This window comes from Falco biarmicus, chromosome 9 (assembly GCF_023638135.1).
Source record: "Falco biarmicus isolate bFalBia1 chromosome 9, bFalBia1.pri, whole genome shotgun sequence".
Lineage (NCBI taxonomy): Eukaryota > Metazoa > Chordata > Aves > Falconiformes > Falconidae > Falco > Falco biarmicus.
Genome location: NC_079296.1, coordinates 22,392,765 through 22,412,773, shown reverse-complemented (window position 1 = coordinate 22,412,773; position 20,009 = coordinate 22,392,765). Strand labels below are relative to the sequence as shown.

General features: G+C 43.2%; 1 protein-coding gene across 2 annotated transcripts; it reads left to right on the top strand.

Annotated features, from left to right (window-relative positions):
- The first annotated feature begins 1,824 nt into the window (after positions 1–1,824).
- TECTB (tectorin beta) lies at positions 1,825–12,472 on the top strand. 2 transcript variants are annotated; one of them, XM_056351000.1, is made up of 11 exons: positions 1,825–1,916; positions 2,811–2,899; positions 4,705–4,895; positions 5,317–5,459; positions 5,538–5,610; positions 8,123–8,226; positions 8,306–8,389; positions 8,585–8,747; positions 10,766–10,835; positions 11,754–11,786; positions 12,269–12,472. In XM_056351000.1, exons 2-11 carry the CDS (start codon positions 2,824–2,826, stop codon positions 12,319–12,321), a joined length of 990 nt encoding a protein of 329 aa, XP_056206975.1. In that variant the 5' UTR covers positions 1,825–1,916; positions 2,811–2,823; the 3' UTR covers positions 12,322–12,472. The 2 variants fall into 2 exon arrangements, with proteins under 2 accessions (XP_056206975.1, XP_056206976.1); XM_056351001.1 differs by having other exon boundaries at positions 1,853–1,916; positions 2,789–2,899.
- The last annotated feature ends 7,537 nt before the right edge of the window (positions 12,473–20,009 follow it).

The following is a 20,009-nucleotide window of genomic DNA, read 5'->3' as shown; positions in this document are numbered from 1 at the left end:
GAAACCAAATTTTGGCCTTATTAACTGCAGGATTTGGGGTGAGGCTATAAAACAGAAACCTGGACTTAAATCTTCCTTATTTTAGGATTTCTGATGAGGATAATCCCTAGTTAGGTCACACAAATCATTTTATGAGCTTTGGTTCTTGTTCAATGGATTATTCCTAAATTCAATTAAAATAACAACAAACCCTGGCCGAAGGATTTTATCCATGTGTACATTTTTAAGTAATCCCATTTCAATCAGAATGGGATGGCTTGCAGGAACTGGCTCACAAGAACAGTGAGAGCAGCCTACAACGTGCTCTGTATTGCAATCCTCATGAAGCTTCAGGTCTACATTCAGGCTTATTATTTGAAAATAAATAGAGACATTTATAAGCTTTTCATCCTTCCATTAGGGCTTTGGACCAGTTTGCAAGAAGCAGAAGCCACCCTAACCACTTATAAATATTTTCATGTCATTGTAGATTCACCTGCCCACCACCATCGCTGGGGGACAGCTAGCATCTCTTGCAATGATGGACATATTTTGATGGCCATGTTTCGCTAATGCCACCTGGCTTGAGAGACTCCTCATCGTGAATGCTCTCCTGAAGGTGAGCCCATAAATCTCACCCACAGGAGAGCTGAAAACTCACGGTCTAGCATTTCAGGTTAAGGTCAGGGCCAGCGTGCTCTTCCATCCCACTCCCTCCTCCCCCAAAAACTCCAGACTAATAACAACCGATATAGTTTTCGTACTGCACAACTGTATACCAAAAGGTTGCTTCAGAGAAGGCAGAGCCACATCAAACTCCTGCCACAGATGGGGCAAAATGGGGCACTCCACAGAAGGAGACACCAAAATAATCTCCACGGAAACTCACAGGACTGGGTCCCACAGGCAAGGTCAGTGACATCCTCTGTGTTTTGTGACTCGACACAGGTATCGGAGCATAAGTAGCTCAACAACATCCAGATCTGGGTGGATACCGATGTCCAGTGACAGTTTACATAGCAAGACCATTTACAACCACATTTTTATGCAGGCATGTGAAACAGCAGCAGCATACCCAAGTCCTTTTGCTGGGCCTGTCACTAGAAGCTAACACAAAGAGGATGTGATAGATCACCAGAAAAATCTTACCAGTTGACTAAGACTGTCATACAGCAACCACATGACTGATGGCCATATGAAAAGCAAATTTGTTTCAGCTTTCTGTGCAACGGTCAATTTTACACATTTTGTAGTGTAATATTTAATGTACATTACGTAGCCTTATATACATGTACTATAATTATGTAGTATAATACTTAGGCTTATGGAAGATCCTACCTAAACTCAGATTACATGCCTGGGGAGCTTTTAGAAAAGATGAGTAAAAAAAACCAACCCCAAAGGTGGCATATGATCTATTGGAATTACTTTTGTCCACTTGCATATAGCACAAAAGATTGACATTGTCAATGAGCCACTCAAGACAGACATCTAATTCCTGTAAATACATTTTCACTGAATTCTAGAAGGCAGCTGGCTTCACCTCTGCAGAAATTCTACATTTTCCTAATTGACTTGTAAAACAAAGATTTTGTGCCAGTTATATATATACCTTAGCAAGTTTCTGTTCAATTATTTTCAACATCTGTAAAAAGCCACCACAGAAGGACTTTTAAAAAATCAAATAGCAGCAACACAGCCCCATATAGGGGAAGAGAACTGCTTTTCTATAACTCCTTTTTTTCCTCCCACACTGGACAATACTGACAGGTTGAGATTTAACCAGAGATGGGCTCCTTTTACAAGATTGCTTATATAAAGCAAAGATAACGCCAGCTGGGTTCATTTGAACGAGGACATCTTGGGAAGAGCTGACACCGCAGCTATTGGAATAAGATTGGAATGAAAAGCTGAAATAATTAGCCCTTTTCTGTCTCGTAAGTATAATACTTAAATTTCTTGTAGCATGCATAGGATTATAATTAGAAGGAATTGTCACTGAAATGTACTGTATGAGCTTTTTACAAATATAAGGTTTTAAGTAGAGGCTGTGTTTAAATGTTGAAATCTATAGTTTTTGTTGGAAATACTTAATTAGGAAGATTTCTTTTTCTTTACCTAAAGGATATTTGTTACTTCTGACAGTCTGTTCAGTAATATGTATATGAGGGCAGACACTGAAGAGTGTCTATGAAGGGAAAATAGGAGAACTCCAGTCCCAATCCCATGGGCTGTACGTGCTTCTCCCTGTGGGAAACAGCTTAAAGGTTTGAGGCCTGAAGTGGAAATTTAAATTCCTGTATGTATGTTTTCCTAAAAACTCAACATTTAGTAGTAAAGGAGAAAATGTGTGATTTGCCAAAAATGAGCTACGTGAAGTTAAGATGATATACATCAGGACAGCCATCACAACAAAGAATAGTTTTACCATTAGATTTATAAGCACAACATGTATGTTATTGCATCAATTTATTCTAGTAATTTCTATTCCCTCTTTTTTCAGATCCTATTGTTTCGGTTTCATTTGGTTATACTAACACTTTAGATTTAGACTCTTAACAAAAACAAAGAAAAACTAGAATAATGAAAAGCCACCACTAAAATGAAATAGCAAAATTGCCACAATAGTGACCCAGCAACAATAACCGTCTTGGAAATGTTTATCCTGTAGATGCAATTAAGTTGGGTGACAGAATATCAGCAATGCTATTTGGTTCTCTCTGCAAGAAGAACGTGTTTAACAGTAGATACATTTTCAGGTCTGCAGCCAATGCATTGTTTTTATTTCCAATTTTAAAGACCATTTCAGCTTTTATTCCCTGTGTCCTCAGATCATTGCAAGAAATGGTGACTCTTACTATTTATTTGCTGGTCATCTTGGCTCAAGCTCTTGCAGGGCCTTGCAGTCCAAATAAAGCAGGTAAAATAACTTAAGTCTCCTAAGATCTTCTTTTGTAATTAAGCTGCCGAAGGGTTTTTTCTATTTAAAAGTGGAAAGGTTTTTCTTCAGAAAGTTAAACTGTGGATTCTGGAGAGCTAATCCTTACATTTATTTTATTGATCTGCTTTCAGCTAGCACAGTAAAGCATATACTACTAAAGTCCTAGCCCCACAGAGAATTAGGCACATGCTTAACTCTTTGCAGTAATCATAGTTCAATAAAGTTAAGCACAAGGAGAATTCAGGCATAAAATGGCAAAGAAAACAACAACAATTAGAAAATATCTGAAATAGCACAGGTTAGATGCAGCAGATCTTTGCTGTCCAAGCTGGGCTTTCGTCCCACTGACTGCCATCAGATGACAAGTGGTGAATGAATGTGCTGGGCTGAGCTCCTGAGCCACACTGCTATATTAAACAAGAAAAGCCCCAAAATCGTTGAAGCTAAGGCTCTAATTTCATACTGATTTCTGCCTAGAAATTCATGTGATCTGGTGCCAGGCAGACCTGTAATATAGAATTCACTACAGTTAAGAAATCCGCTTTAGAAATGTGTTGGAATACGCCTCAATATAGATTTCTTTGTGTGTGCGTGACTGGCGTCAGGCTACTGTCAGTAATTTCATTGTATATCGTACATATTTGACCCTCTAGCCCTTTATTTCAGTACCTCCAGTTAAAGAAGCAGTTTCTCTGAACTGCAGGAATGTTTATAGATGTAAAGTCACCAGAGTTACAAATGTGACCATCATCACAAGCTGAACCAGCCTGCGTGAGCTAAAGGTTTGTTGACCAGAAAGGACCAAGTTGTTAAGGTCCCTAGTTGTCTTTCCCCAAGTATTCCCTAACAGATATGGAAAGGCTGCAAAACAAGGCTTTTATCATAAAAATAAGAGTGTCAAGGGCTTTAAAAGAAATAACTGAGTAGTTCCAGGCAGAGTGTCTTTTTTTTCTGACTGTAGTAATTGGAAGTCTTTCTCAATTTTCAGGTCACTAATGGCTAGTCAATATTTGCCCTTTATATTCCCATCAGACAGTCAAATGCACACTGCCCGATTCTCTTTGAAAATTGTCCAATTTCACTATCATGAAGCAATAAGTCTGTAAGTTATGATGTTCAATATTCATGGTTGTATTAGCAGTCACAGTGTTTGGAAACATATTGCACTGCTATTTACCATTGCTGTTAACAGCGCTAGGATTTCAGTTCATTCACTATCGCTAGTAACAGGGCTAGGCTTTTTGGTTCATTTTCAGATCTTAGCTTTTAACTTGAGAACTGTAAAAATTCCATTTGCGCTGGCACTGCAATGCTAGTGCCAGGAAAGAAAGGGCAAAAGATCTATCGTGGTCTAGATCTAATGCTGCTACAAAAAGGTGCAGGTCTACCAAAGAACTTCACTAATATTATTTTACAAACTCGGTGGCATTACAGAAGCCAGTTCTGCAGCATAAACTAATCTGACAGATTTCAGTGCACCTATTTTTGACTTTGGGTTTCTCAGCAGTGTCTCTGCTCCCCCATCAGCTATTCCAGAAAGATAAAAAATTTACATGAAGTTCTGCATTGATTAGAAGGCAAAGGCCAAACTCTTCTGAAGAGGGCAGAATTTAAGAACCCAAAGGTCAGTTTTGTGTAGCGAAAGCTGCTTATGTTAGGGGACCTTCCAGCACCCACCCCTGCTCACAGAAATTTAATACCAATGGAAAGCAGGTGTGCAGACCCAGCTCTTTGAAAGAAAAACACCACTGAATATCACTCTAGGTGCATTATTTTCCTTTCAGATGTAATTCTGGTATACTGCTATCCTAAAACCATCATTACCAGAATTCCGGAGTGTCCTTATGGATGGGAGGTTAATCAACTGGCACTCGGAGGCATTTGCTACAATGGCATCCACGATTCAGGATATTACCAATTCACAATCCCGGACCTATCACCTAAAAACAAATCATACTGTGGGACACAGTCAGAGGTAAGACTATTTAAGGTCAACATTTCTGAGCTGGACTCAGAAATCAGCTGGACTCACTTGAGAGAGTCTGGTTTCCTTCAGCCTGGAGTCGGCTTTAAGCACTGATGGAAGGAGGAGGCAAACCCCAGTATCAGGTAAGGAAGAATCAAATAGTTGTGCTTTGCGCATCTACAGGCAAAGTACTCGCATGCTTATCAATATTAATCTATGTGTTAGTCACCCATTTGCACCTGTATTACACAGAACCTATATATAGTAAGGCATATGTATAGGCAGCATAGCATATAAAGAGCTAGAAAACCATTTTTCCTTAGGGATGGTGTTTTGTCACCAGATAGAGTCCTCGTGTTGCAAAGTAAGAAGTTGTTGCTGATGCCTCAAAGACTCAGTACTGCCTACATTTCTGTCTCACCATCCACAGTTCAAGAACCCCATTTATCACTTCTACAACTCCATTGTCTCCAATGACTCCTCAGTGATTGTGAAGAGCCAGCCTGTGAATTACTCATTCTCCTGCACATACAACGCCAACTACCTGGTGAACCAGGCTGCCTTTGATCAAAGGTACGTCCTCTTCTGCAAGTACATCTCACCCTGTCTTCAGTACCATATCCCACTCATATGGAAACTTTACGTCCCCAGGGTGGCCACCATCCATGTGAAGAATGGGAGCTCCGGCTCATTTGAAAGTCAGTTGTCCCTCAACTTCTACTCTGTAAGTGCTCTTTGCCACCCAGCTTTTTCGCCTTCACGTTCCGCAGGCCTCAGCCTAAGAACTGGGAAAAAAGGGCCTCTGGTCCTGACTGTGAAGTGTCACAGAGCACATCACTAGCCTGGAACAGATAATTACAGTGGGGTTTGCAGGGGTTCTTCTTTCTGCTGAGTAACAGAGAACAGAACAGACACATGCTAACTGTTTTTTTAAATCCCTCCAAATCGGGCAGATTCTTCTGCTGAGAGACACGTTTCTAGCATGTTGATCGGTTTTACAAGAAAAAGCAAAATTTGTTTTTAGTCCCACTCAAAGAGCAGCATGCATCTTTAGACACCACTGCTACCACCTAGTCTCTACAGACACAGCAAAGCTCCATGCATTTCTCTTGCAATTTGCTTCCTGGCCCTCTCATCTGACAGCTATTTCGTGTTCCCCAGAGATCTTTAGGTCATACTGGAATTGCGCCTCTTACAAAATATTGTCCCTGGATATCAGGCTGATCTTTTCAAAGATCCCTCTCCTCCCCACAGCTCTGCCAGCTCCTGATCCTGGAGTCTTCTTTCCACCAAAGCACAACTGAGAGCACCAAAGCAGCCTCTCTATTTTAGAACAGCTAGAAAAAAGTGCAGCTAATAACATACAGTGTTAAATTCATAGGTCAGGTAGAGGGAGTACCACAAGGTGGACTGATGGAAATCTCTCCCCCCACACTCTGCATTTTGGGCACCAATTGATCACTAAACATTTTGTCAAGCTTTGGGTGCCACATAAAAACCCATGTGGTCTTTTTTTCCTGATACACAGCACACTGGTAGTACGTACTGGCAAGGTCTCAGGAGGTACCACACTGCTCCTGTCAGCTCCTGTAAGAACGGCTGCAAAAAACAAAGGACAGACAGTGAGCCATGGATCTCTGGGACTTTAATTTTTTGCCAAATTACTGTTTTGTTCTAATGGCTGTGGGGTCCCAGGAGTCAAGAAGTGTCTGAACTGTACCAATACATTTTCCCACTGAGCAAAAGTACAGAACAAGCTCAGAAAGCTAATAGACCAGTCCTTTGTTATTTTGTTCACATTTTCACTGGGGAGAAAAGGGTAATTTCAGTGAAACATTCTTTTTGGTTTTCTGGCAAAATAGAAGATTTATTTTGCCTTGCTGTGCATCTCTGCTGCTGCCTGACACAACCCTCTGCCTCTGGTGGCTATACTTCCAGGTGCTTCATGTGCCCATTTCCTCATCCAGAAGCAGTGCCCAAGCTGTAGGGTAACCCGGTGGCAACATCTCACCTGCCTTTTAGTCCATGACACACCATTAACATCACAGGACCGTGATGCAGTATGAGGGGCTGGAGCCTGAACAGAAATCAGACCTTCAGCACTGAAATGTGTTGTGAAGAAAAACAAGATAGTACCCTAAAACAGGGTAGAGCAATAGAGTTTGGAAAAAGAAGCAGTATACCAGGTTCAACTCATTTTAGCACTAGGACTCATATGAGTTTTGTGACAGTACTTCTGCAAGTTCTCTCCTTTGGTGAAATCCTTGGTGAAATGAGAATTTCTCAGGGCACTTAACAGCCATGAATCACTAATCTAAACACTGCCTTGAGCCTTAGCTTCAGTGCTTCCAGTCCATCAGATGTTGCAGTGGGAATACTGTAGTGCCTCACAGCCACCTCGCTGTGCAGGCAAGGAAAGGTACATAAGAAAGTCGGTACCAGGGAACTGAGCAAGCACAGCAGGGAAAGATAGTCCAACAGCTTCAGAAATGCATACACCTGAATCCTGCTGTGTAGATTTAACTAAGTAAACCAATGCTATGATTAAACCTGTTACTCTTTATATAGTTCTGGTAGTAGCTTTGTTATGCTCTTACACAACAAAAACCAGCAGGACTTAAGGTATATACTTCAGTGTAGTTGTAACTAGACCTTTTCACCCGAGTACCACACACTACACTGCTTCGAGCAGGCTGGCTTTTTAGTGGATGAATGACTGTAGCTGGCAGAGCTCTTCCTGCACTCTCGTGTCCCCTCAGCTCTCACCATGCTGGGACCACAAGCACAAATCACAGAGTGCTGAACCTTTGCATGTGGGCACATGATTTCTGCTTGAATTCATGCCTTCTCCCTGACATGTGGCCATCTCCCAAAACGCCATTCCTATTCCATACAGTCATCTCCAGTCTCTCACTCCCATTAGCTTCACCCTCCACTTCTGGTATACCAGAAGCAGCTCGCTTCCTACCCATGCTGTGATAAAACACATACCACAACCCAAATAGCATCAAATTCTGCCACTTACTATCATTATACACCCAATATTAACAAAACAATTGTTAAACACCATCTTGGGCTTGCAATAGTTCTACTACTAGGTGTAGAGTTTGGAGCTTGCAGTTAATAAGAGCCCAGACTTCTGGTGTCCATCTCTCCAGAGCTGTCTGAAGATGCCACATGCCTTTGCTTTGCACGTTACTAGTAACACATGATGCCTTTCTCTTTGTCTTTCAAAGAATGCCAAGTTTTCAAGTATAAAAGAAGCCCCTTTCATCGTTGAAACATCAGAAATTGGTTCTGACATATTTGCTGGAGTGGAAGCTAAGGGCTTAAGTGACAGGTAGGCAAGGGAAGGAGTAATAATTAATGAACTGGCAATTGGGACATTCCTTGTTAATCCGGGGTTTGTATCTCCCCAGATTCAAAGTTGTTCTCAACAACTGCTGGGCAACTCCCTCCTCAGAGTATTTCTACCAGATCCACTGGCCTCTGATCACCAAGGGGTAGGTGCTGGTGGGACCTGGGGTGGGACTCTGCCCAGCCCAGCCCCGAGGACGGCAGAAAGCCACAGGCTGGGGATGAGGGGGCAAAGGAGAAGCCGGCCCACGGCAGGGCAAATGTATTCATCGGACTGTGACCTCAGGAGATGGTTCGCTGAAGCCATGGAGACTGACACTTCTTCTCCATATACCACACAGGTGTGCCACGGACAGCTCCATCCTCGTGCACGAGAATGGGAAAACAAACCGGGCAACGTTCCAGTTCAATGCCTTCCGTTTCCGTAACATCCCCAAGCTGTCCAAGGTCTGGCTGCACTGCGAGACGCATGTCTGTGACAGTGAGAAGTTCTCCTGCCCAGTGGTAAGGCCTCCCTCCCAGAGACACACATGGTGCTAAGTTTATTCAGTGGATGTCGAGACCTTCCTGAGGGCACGTCAGGTGCAGAGCCAGCGCCAGGGCTTTCAGCAGATGGAGCCATCACAATGCGTGAACCCGAGTGGTCAGCCGTGCACCCCGACCCCAGTCATGCCACAGGCATCACACACAACATTGGGCAACTTGTTCAAATGTATTGAGAAATAAGGCAGCCATTGAAAAACTCAGTTCTTTTCGATATCCCAGACTACAGTCCTGTCTGATAAACAGCTACAGTTAAACACAAGCTTGAAAAGGGGAAGAAAGTAGAGCGTTTTTTTTTTTGTTTGTTTGTTTGTTTTTTCTCCATTTTACCAAATCCCTCGGTGCCAAGGGCATCCTGGGGGCACCAGGAGAACCTGACTCAAAGCTCACTGCTAGTCAAACGAAACCTCCTAGTCCCCCTTCCCAGGGAACATCCTCTGCTATCCTGCAGTAACTCACTGCCCCTGCAGCAGTCCTGTTCTGCATTAAATACATCAATTACCACTGGAGCAGGGACCGAGGTCGAAGAGTAGGTCCCTGTGACCTTAGGTGGGAACAGGGTGGGGGGCTATACAGGCAAATTATTTAGCATGGGCAGCTGCGCACCTCTTGCACCAACTGATGCAAGGGTGAGGGTTACCAAAGTGTGTTTCTTTAAAGACTTCTTTCTCTCTGCCTCCTTCACTAAGTCAGAGCTTTGCTGTTCTTTTTCTCATGCACTGACTGTATCATTGCTTAAGACGAAGTCAAACTTTATTTAATCTGAAATGAAAGCCCAAAAATATTCCTGGGCCAACATACTGTTGTTTCAACAACAAATATTTCTTGCTGGAGAAGAGAAAGCATCACTCCTAGTGAAACTAGCTTTTCTTTCTAAACCCTTTCTCAGTGCAGGACCCAAATTAAGATAGCAGTTTATTACCCAGCCTCAGTGCTAACCAGAGGGCACATATCTGTGCATAATTTGCAGGTTTGACAAAAACACATTGTTAGAAATCCAAAGTTTCAAAGACAAAAGAAAAAAATTGTTTTTTAGAGATTTCTTCAACTTTTTATCCCACCACAGACCAGGGTTAAAAGAAAACACAAAACCAGTACTCTGTATCTACCTCTCTGACAGTGCTGCCAAACACCTACATCATCCTTTCAGGCACAGAGTGGAATTCCCTCCTCACCCTCCTGCATAGGATAATTGCTCCATCAGGCTAACATCCCTTGAGTCCACTTCCAACCCAAAAATGCAGCTGGTGATTTGCTGCAATTAAGGCTGAACCAAGCTGGGGGTCTCTGCTTACAAGCAACTCATGACAGAATTACCACATGCTGTGTTTGTAAAAAAAATATGTTCACAGCTGGGGATCTGCAAAGGTCAGGGGACATGCAAGGACCTTTAATCTGTAGAGCACTGCCTCCCATACAGACCTTATCAGCTGTGACAGGCATCATTAGTGCTGGACATGAGATGATCTATATGAAAGGGATTCGGTGCTTCCTGTGTCTACCCAATGTGAATCAATTATAATTAACAATAAACAACAACAGAAGACTTCACAGAGCTCACAGGTTAAATAGATGGAGCTCAGCTGTCCCCTTCCTTCTTGACAGGAGTTTTGTTTAAGGCAGGGTAGAAAGGGCAGCCCAGGAGGACCTGTAATTAGCAAGTAGCCACCTGTCTGGGCTCCTGCCATCTCACAACTGGAAAGAGTGCTTACACTGACAGCCACTCTAAGGGCTGTGGCACACCAAAATGCCCAGAAAATGCACTGTAAAGACTTTAAATCTCTCCTGCACCACCACCACCACTCCCCTCCCCCCCCCCCCCCCCCCCCCCAGTAATTACAGAGGAAAAAGAATCCCTAGAAAATAGGCAGCAATACTTACACAGTTTTCATTTCCTTGGATGGAAACATGAGAATTTGGTTGGGATTTTTTTATTTTAATTTTTCTTGTATACATGGCTTTCTCTCTGATCTCTTCAGATCTGTGACAAACGAAAACAACGCATGGAACAAACTGGAGGTGTTTTAGTGGCAGAGATTGCTGTACGCAGTAAGTGGCTGGGTTTCTGGGGTGTTTCTCCCTTTGGGAAGCAAGGAAGCTGGGAGCCACCCGTGGCTCGCAGCACAGGAGCAAGCAGAGGGAACCCAAAGTCTCTGCCAGACCCTTTCCCCCATGGCAGCGGGAGTCCTGAACAGCCGTTGGTCTCCTCCAGGCTCTGGCAGGAGAGCTCAGTGAAACTCTCCTCATTCACAGAGTGAGTCAAGGCACCCACTTGGCATTAACAATAAATGGCCAAGCCACTGACATGCCGAGTTCGCAATGTCAACCCCACTCACCTGCACCTGACCTCAGCAACAGCCCAGACATGCTCTGACAGATTGCCCAGGAGTGGGAGAGAGGTCAGGATTAGGAGCAGTGGGAAAGAAAATCTTTGGTTTGGTACTTCAGCATACTCATAACTCTGGTAGGTTAACCCTTTGTGCCTATCCATCCTGATATACAAATTGAACTGCCACCAGGTTTCCCCATCATAAAACAGCCCCTGTAGTTCCTCTAACTGCTACCTCCTGGAGGCAACAGAAATTTCTCCAGGGGCTGGTTTAATCCTGCAGATCCAGTACATCTTTGGAAACAGGTCCTTGGAACAAGGTATGCCCAAATCATATTTTCACTGGAGCCCTTTATGCTAGTTTATCACTTACATCCACATCAACCTGAAAGCTAATATAAAATTACAAAGACATGTAAAGCAGCATTACTGCAATCCACCAGTAAAAACCCCATCAATTTTAGAAGATAACTGAGGAGCCTTTTATAAATTCAGACAGTATGGCCAATAGGAAGAAATAGCCAGAATTTCAAAATGTGCAAATGTTATCTGTTCTGCTTTTACAAAGAATGCTGGTGCACTTTGCCCTATTTTAAACATGCCATCCCAATGTTATCTTTTTCTCTTATTTTATACAGGCAAAGGTTTATCCAGATTTTACACACTCTCAGGTAAATAGCAAAGTACAACAATGAAAATATCAAACCCAATATGGATTTTGAGTGGCTCTGCCAACATAAAACCCATAGCTCAAAGAAACAGGTGAAAAAATTAGTAAATTTGGCACAAAGGGAAATATTTCAAAATCAAACTGTATTTCTCAATGTTACACTCTGTCTTCCTCCTTTCAGCACATCCCTCACTGGACAATAAAATCATACCAATAACTTCCAATACTGAACATTAATTTCTCTTATTTTCACACCCTCTTCCCCAAAAGGAACAAGCATTTTTCACTGCGTTAACAAAGATAACTGAAAGCACTTTTATTTGGAAAGGGTTTGAAAAACGCCTTTCAAAGCCTATTTGTTAAAACTTGAAATGGTGACAGAGCCACATTAGGGGCATGCAGTTGCACTGAGGGGGGTGGGAAGACAACGTGAAAGGCAGCTGGCAGGGAAGTACTCACAATGAATCTGTGTTTTTCTTGCAGATATCATCTTCCACCTACTCTTTGTGACTGGATTTTGTGCTGTTTTATTATAATTGGCAAACCAGCTGCGTTTCTTAACTTTTCCCAATCCTGTATGGACCTGGACTTCTTTACTAAAAATGTTTATTTTACAGAGGAAAGAAATGAAAGCTACAAAAAATCCTTGTGCACCATTTTACCAGCTAAATAAAACATTCTGCGAGCTTTGTGCCTCAAATACTGGAGAATCCCAAAATAGATTTACCTCTCCCTAGCCTCTGCAGGCATTTTAAACTAGTGAAAACCCAAGGGTTATGTATTCTACCCATGCCTCCTTTTAAAGGGGTGTGATGCCAAGAGTACCTGTTTCTAGAGAGAACACAGGGATATGAATTTTCAACACAAATTTTACCTTCAGGGTCCCCCTTCCCCATCAGTCTCAGTGTGGTACCAAACTCCCCTCCAGGCCTGGTCTTGCAAGATCCTAGCTTGATCTGTGAAGCCTTTGAACGAGATGAAAACCAACCTAACATGTCAAGGATCAGAGAAAAGGATGCATTTTATCAAGCAGTAGTTAGAAGGTCCTCAGAATTAATTACCTGATATTTCTTTCCTGCGCCTCAGCATTGCCAGTACCCATCAGTTGGGTTATGTAGAGTATGACACATGCTGCAGTAGGTACAACACTGTTACAAGTAAGAGGTCTTGCTGACAGGGCAGGCTCAGTGCTGTATAGCTGCATGGTGTGGATGCAAATTAAGCACACCTGAGGTTAGAAAACAAGCTAATGAGCTTTACACTTCCTTGAAGACGCAGCTGGTGTCAGATACAAGAGGGTTTGGGTGTTAGCTCTGCACCTGAGTAACATCAGCTCTTAAACAACAAGAAGAAATTGCTAGAAAGGGAAACCATGGTTGCTAAAGAGCAAGAAATATCAAGACATGAAATAATTTCCCAGCAAGAGTGATGGTAGGTTCCTTACTTCCAGTAATTACTAAAACAATGTTGAACAAAACTCTTGAAAGTGTATGAACATTCTAAGGCCTTTTCCATGAAACTTCCAGGATCCTATATGTGAAAGGGAGAATGACTACAGCTGTTACACCTCCTATTAATGAACACAGCAGGTGTACCTGTGTCTGTACATACTGCAGCATAAGCACATTATAGATGTTTGTAGACAGGAAATCTCCTGAATAGTTCTATTAAATTAAGGATTTTGAGCTTCCTGTTCTTTTTGAAACCTCATTGTTATGACAATAATGCATAGCTAGAACACACATACATTACCGCCACAGTTTTCAAATACACACAGATCCCACTTATTATGGACTCCATTTGCTCCTCTAGGTGTAATCTCAGTCCATGTGTATTTATAAGTAACTGAGAAAAATAAAGCTGTTTAGAAGCTGAATTACAGCTGACAGCATCCTGCCTGACAGCCTGCTGAAAAGGCATTTAGCCATCGCACACAACAGAGGGCACTCTCTGGACAGGATTGTCTGGATTAGACAGACGGGAGTTAAAAGATCATAGTATCAGAGAACAGACTCATGAAATCATTTAGGTTGCAAAAGACCTTGAAGATCATTGAGTCCAACTGTTAAGCCAACACTGCCAAGTTACCACTAAACTATGTCCCTAACCACCACACCTACATGTCTTTTAAACTCTTCCAGGGATGGTGATTCCACCACCTCCCTGGGCAGCCTGTTCCAATGCTTGACCACCCTTTCAGTGAAGAAATTTTTCCTCATACCCAATCTAAACCTCCCTTGGTGCAACTTGAGGCCTTTCCCTCTTGCCCTGTCGCTTGCTACATGGAAGAGACCGACCCCCACCTGCCTACAACCCCCTGTCAGGGAGCTGTAGAGAGCAACAAGGTCCCCCCTGAGCCTCCTCCTGGCCAGGCTGAACAGCCCCAGTTCCCTCAGCTGCTCCTCATAGGGCTTGTGCTCCAAAGTATTTCTCAGGGGTACAAGTTTCTAAAGCAGAGCAGAGCTATCAAATATTTTGTGCACCACAGGACATTTTGATAAGAGAGAATGATCCTGCAGGGTTTTCTCTACCATTCACTGCTTTGCCTCCTTTTCTGCTTCCCTCCTCCCACTAACACCCTGAGTTTCAACACCTGCCAAGTGGCTCTACATCTTCAAATTCTTGTCCTTGCCAAATGAGATTAACACACCAGCTTCTTCTCCAAAGCCTGTTTCTTTTGCCTTGCCTTTGCAGCAGTCACTGCTCTCCTACCACAGCTATTTTGTGAAGAAAGCCTTGAACCGAGTTTCCTTGGTAGGCTGATTAATTTTCTTCCTGATTATGCAACGTGTTGCTTTGGAACAAACCTTACAGAATTGCAGCAGCTGTGAAGTTTGCCTGCAAATTCCCAGGCCGCCTCCCTGCCCACTGTGGGATGGAGCCTCTGGGCATACATATCTCCTATATGTGTTACTGTCACACACAGTGCAGGTAATGCAGCCAGCAAGCTGTGGTTGTAGGGTAGGCAAAGCCCTATTACCAATCCTGGTCTGGATCACTGTCTCCCTACAGTCACAGAAATGGTTTGTTGCTAAAACAAACAAAAACCCAAAACCCCAAACACAACTGAAAAACAGCTCTCAGAGGTGACTGTGAAAAGATCTATGTACCAGAGAAGGCAGCAACACATGAACAAGTTTCAGCTCCAGAAGTACTGTTTCTCAAAAAAAGCACAAGTAGTCCATCCTAAATAGCTTGCATTAAAAATACGGGCTACAATTCACCTTAATTTTTCCTAACAGGCATACGGCTCATCACTATTTATTCTACTAAATACTATTTATGTTGCCAGTATCAGAAAATGCAGTGATTGCAAAAGATTTTAGCACAACCTGAAGCTTGATAGACTTCATTATTTCGGGTGCATTACAATGATTGATCTTCTTCAGCTGGCAGGGCATGAAAATGCTTGCTTTGATCTCTGCATCTGAAAGTCCAACTCAAGGCTGATTGTGGAAATATAGAGGGAGAGGAAGGTTAGTTACAAGGGATGCAGATAATCTGTTTAGAACTCAACATTTGTTTTCCCAAAGATTACAGTTTGGTTTTGTCCCAACTCTTCCTCCCATTTGGATGAACTGTAATGAGGCAAGAGTTTTTACAGGCTTTCCTTCTCATGGTTTGGCATTGCAATGCTGAAGCACAAGGTCACTGAGGTCATGGCAAGAAGCAGGAAAGAAATGAACACACACAGGTGTCCAGATGATAACAACACAAATTGCATCACAACTGTCGCTAGTACAGTGACACACATTTACACACTATTTTGTTGATTAAATATAGGTCACTTCTCACTTGCAAGTGGTAAACAACATTAACCTGGGTGGCCTTTGTTTGACAGTCCCTGCAGATGTAAATAAGGATTAAGAAGGTCCAACAGTAATTGCCAATGAAAGAGTGAGTCAGATCTAACACAAAACCCTCAAGAAGTACAAGCCAGCAAGCATACCACCTATGCAAGCTGGTACTTTCCATCCTTGACACTCTATATTTAGTGCCCCCAAACAAGCAGTGCCATGGCACTGTGATTCCTTCCACTCCTGCCACCCCAGGTCCAACAGTGAAAACGAAGGAGCAGGCTCTGAGACTGTCAAAGTCAGAAGTAATTACAGTCAAACATTGTGCCTTATTATATCCTGTGCTGGGACCCCATAATTTCAAATCCAAACTTGAGAATGAATCCTCAGTGGCTGTTTATCAGAGGACTCGCAAATGATTTTGATGTGAAGATGTCAGACTAGATCTGACCTGAGATGCCCACCTAGTGCATCCCCTGCTAGCTCTGCCCTGAAAGAAATGAAGCCACATCAGGGCTGCAAGCCGCCCTGTAGGGGGATCTCAGCTTAGTGGCACACTGAGGTAAACATTGCATACACTGCCAGGATTGGCAATACATTGCACAATATAAACACAGGCAATGTCACAGATCCAGATAACTCCCCATCTTAACCCTAATTTAAACACCGACTTCATCTCTTTATTCTGTAAATCCATGACGTTGTGTTTAAATGTCCTAGTCAGAGGCAAGGAAAGACCCTACTTAACTCAGAATAGTATCATAAGAGACATGATTTGATAAATACAAACCCCATCATACAAGTGCATAGGCTGTATTAGGAGTGAACCTCCTCACTCTGTTCTGAAGACCAAATCTTTTCACGTTATCTCTACCTAAAGGGCAGCTGTCACTCACAGGTGCAGAGCTAAAAATAGCTATTGACTGATTGGACCCCACAGCCCTTTCATATAGCTTATCCTTGTGGCGCTGCAAAGGTCGAGTCCTGTGGCTTCAGAGAAATAAGTAATAATTCCTGCAGCCAGGCACACAAGGGGGAGACTAGTGTCCTGAGCTCTGTCAGAAGCTGCATTGCACCCCGAAGTACAGAAATCAGCCTGCTTCCCAATACATTTTTCTTTACTTTGTTGTTACAAGGAAAACCTGGTACCCACTAATGTCTTAGCCTGCTCTTTAAAAGCAATTGTTAGACATGTTCCAGTTCTAAATTCTAAGATAAATGCCGTTAAATTCACCTGCAATGCAAACAGCTCCTCTGTGGTACAACTGGTCTCCATCCTTCCCAGATTGCTTCCCACACTGAGCAGCCTGTGCCTCCTCTCCTGCTAAATTTTCTCTGCACATGGTTTCATCCACATTAACACCCTCCTCCCACAGACTGGGTCTCTCTGGGCATTCGCACACTCGGACACAAAGCATCACTGGCAGGGATCCCACCCTGTTGCAAGGCAGTCTGCTTTTCCGCTTACACTCACCTGCTCTAATCAGAAAATAACATCAGCGTTTTCCTTCTGGGAGCAAACATAGCAACGGATGCCAACCACCCAAGACAGACACTCAGGATGTATATCGTACTGATGTTTTAAAAATAAGACAATTAAACCACAACAGGTAGCACGGGTTTGTCAGCAACATGGCCCTGAAGCATGCTTTGAGAAGACCTTGCAGGTTTAAATTGCACGCTGCTTTTCCATGAGTGCATCCAGCGGAGTCCAACCGATGCAGTACCGCAGGACAGGAAGCAGGACAGGCAGGTCCTGTTGCTTGGGGAACACTAAAGCTGAGGTCTGAGCGTAAAGCAAAGCCTTATCACTGGGAAGTGTTTGCACAGCGCTGTAAATTTGAACGGTGATTAATATGTCCTGATAAGATCATTCTGAGCACGTCTCGTCTTCCTGCCCAACACTCCTGTGCTAGCATCTTCAGTGCATACCTCAGAGTACTTTAAAAACAGTAGCTGATTGATCAGAAAGACTTAATCTTCCCTTTACAAACTGAGAGAAACTGAGGCAGAAAGAATGACATGAGCAGGTCACAGCAGGGAGGCATCTCAGATTGGTGTTCATTCCAGTAGAGGCAAACATTAATGGAACAACAGAAATAATCATCAAGGAAAAATATGTAGCCTGATCTGATACTTCCGAGGATGAATTGTGAACTGAGAAAACTTGCAAATTTTGCATTTCTTTTATCTGTATTGGAAAGAGAAATTCCATATATAGAAAAAATAAAGACAATAAATTTAAGGGTTCTGATACACAATTTATTATGTACCTGGTGACCCACAGTAACAAATCACAAGCACCCATAGAAAAAATAAGATAAAACTCAGAAGTTAATCACCTGGAAGTTTACACCAACAGGTTTGTTATGCTTTAACCCCAGCAGGCGACTAAGCACCACACGGCCGATCGCTCACTCCCCCCACAGTGGGACGGGGGAGAGAACCAGAAGAGTCAAAGTAAGACAACTCGTGGGTTGAGATAAGGACAGTTTAATAGGTAAAGCAAAAACCGCGTGTGCAAGCAAAACAAAACAAGGAATTCCTTCACCACCTCCCGTGGGCAGGCAGGTGCTCAGCCATCGCCAGGAAGGCAGGGCTCCATCACACGGAACGGGGCATTGGGAAGACAAACACCATCGCTCCAAGCATCCCCCACTTCCTTCTTCTTCCCACAGCTCTATATACTAGGCATGATGCCATGTGGTCCGGAATATCCCTTTGGCCAGACTGAGTCGACTCTCCTGGCTGTGTCCCCTCCAAATTTCTTGTGCCCCTCCAGCCCTCTCGCTGGCAGGGCCCGAGAGACTCAAAAGTCCTTGACTTAGTGTAAACACCACCTAGTAACAACCAAAACCATCAGTGTGCTATCAACGCTGTTCTCACACCAAACCCAAAACCCAGCCCTGCACCAGCTGCTCAGAAGAAAATTAACTCTATCCCAGCTGAAACCAGGACAAGGTTTTACCTCACGCTTGTGATAGGTGTGCCACCGTGCCTTGGTGGGTGGCAGTCCTCACCCTCCAAGGTACCCGGACCTCCACCCTCAGCTCACAACCAGCCAGGATCCAGCTCTTTAACTGTGTGAAGGCCAATAATTCAGTTTTTGTAAGTAATTACATCACTCAGGAATTTCATGGACATAACAGCTATTGCTTCAGTGTGGTTGATCCCACTGCGGACAGGCAGGCTGCTAGCCACCATATAAGCATCACCAGTGGTTTCCACTTTTAGCAACAAAAAGAGCACAACTATTTTTCTTGCATATCCTAGATGTGGGGTGCAGGGTGCAAATAAATCTGAACCTTCGATCCTGCAGTGACTATTTGCCAAAATGTAAAGAAAAGTGCACAGAAGAAACCCAAAAATGTCTTGAAATTACTGTATCAATTAACTGGACTAAACTGAAATGTTATTCAGGCCTTTTTCATAGGAGGGATTTCAAACCACTTCACAACTTTCTTTGGCAGATAGGGAAACAGGTTTCCTCCTCACAGCCATTAACAGATTAAGAAAACACATTTGCTGCTAGCCTGCCTACCAAGTTATTCTAGCAGAGGTCCCTCCCCAAGGCCAGCAAAAGAATCAACGAAAGCATTGCTGTTCCATGGCTGTTTGCTCAATAGCCAGAAAGTGCCAAACACCATGTGTTTTAAGGATGCTATAGAGGAAAGAGGTGACCCAGGAGACTGACCACTTGAAGAGGGATGCTGAGATAATGCAAGTTGCAGCTCCACCAAGCAATGCGCCGCTCTCTCAAGTGAGGCTGGAAAGGAGCAGAAGGGATACCTTCTTGTATGACCACTGTTTCTTGTTCTCCATTTCCTTCATTTGCTCTGAGTTGTTTTGGAAAGAGGCAAAAGTTACTGAAAGCATTTTCTAAAACTTCTCTAAGGATCAATGAAAGCACTGCATGGAGATCACTGCCCATCATGCTGGCTGATATTGCCTTCCTATTTCTTCCCCTGCTTCTGATACCCTTTTGCATCCTCCATTGGCTTTTCTTTCTTAATTTCAAGCATGTTAGAGCAACACTTTGTTTAGCAACACATTTGTACAGTGTCAGTCAAAAAAAACCACAACAGGCAACCTTGATGACAAGAGATCATCTGTCTTCCTTTTCTCTACCACCAACTGCACCAGTCTCTCCAAATGATCAACATAATTTTCCAGTTTGCTCACCATGTTGTCCGAGATCCTAATGTGCCTATTGGGGCACATACAGGGAGGTCACATTTGTTTATCATCTGGAGCCAAGCAACACAGCATATAGTGTATAGTTTCAGATTCCAATAGTTTCCTCCTAGTGGCTGGATTTCATGGCAAGGGAGGGAATGATTTGTCTGTTCCATATTCCATGCCTTTTCATGAGGTGCCATAATTTGATCGTGCTTGGGTCCTGCTACCACATCTCTGCAAAATCTACG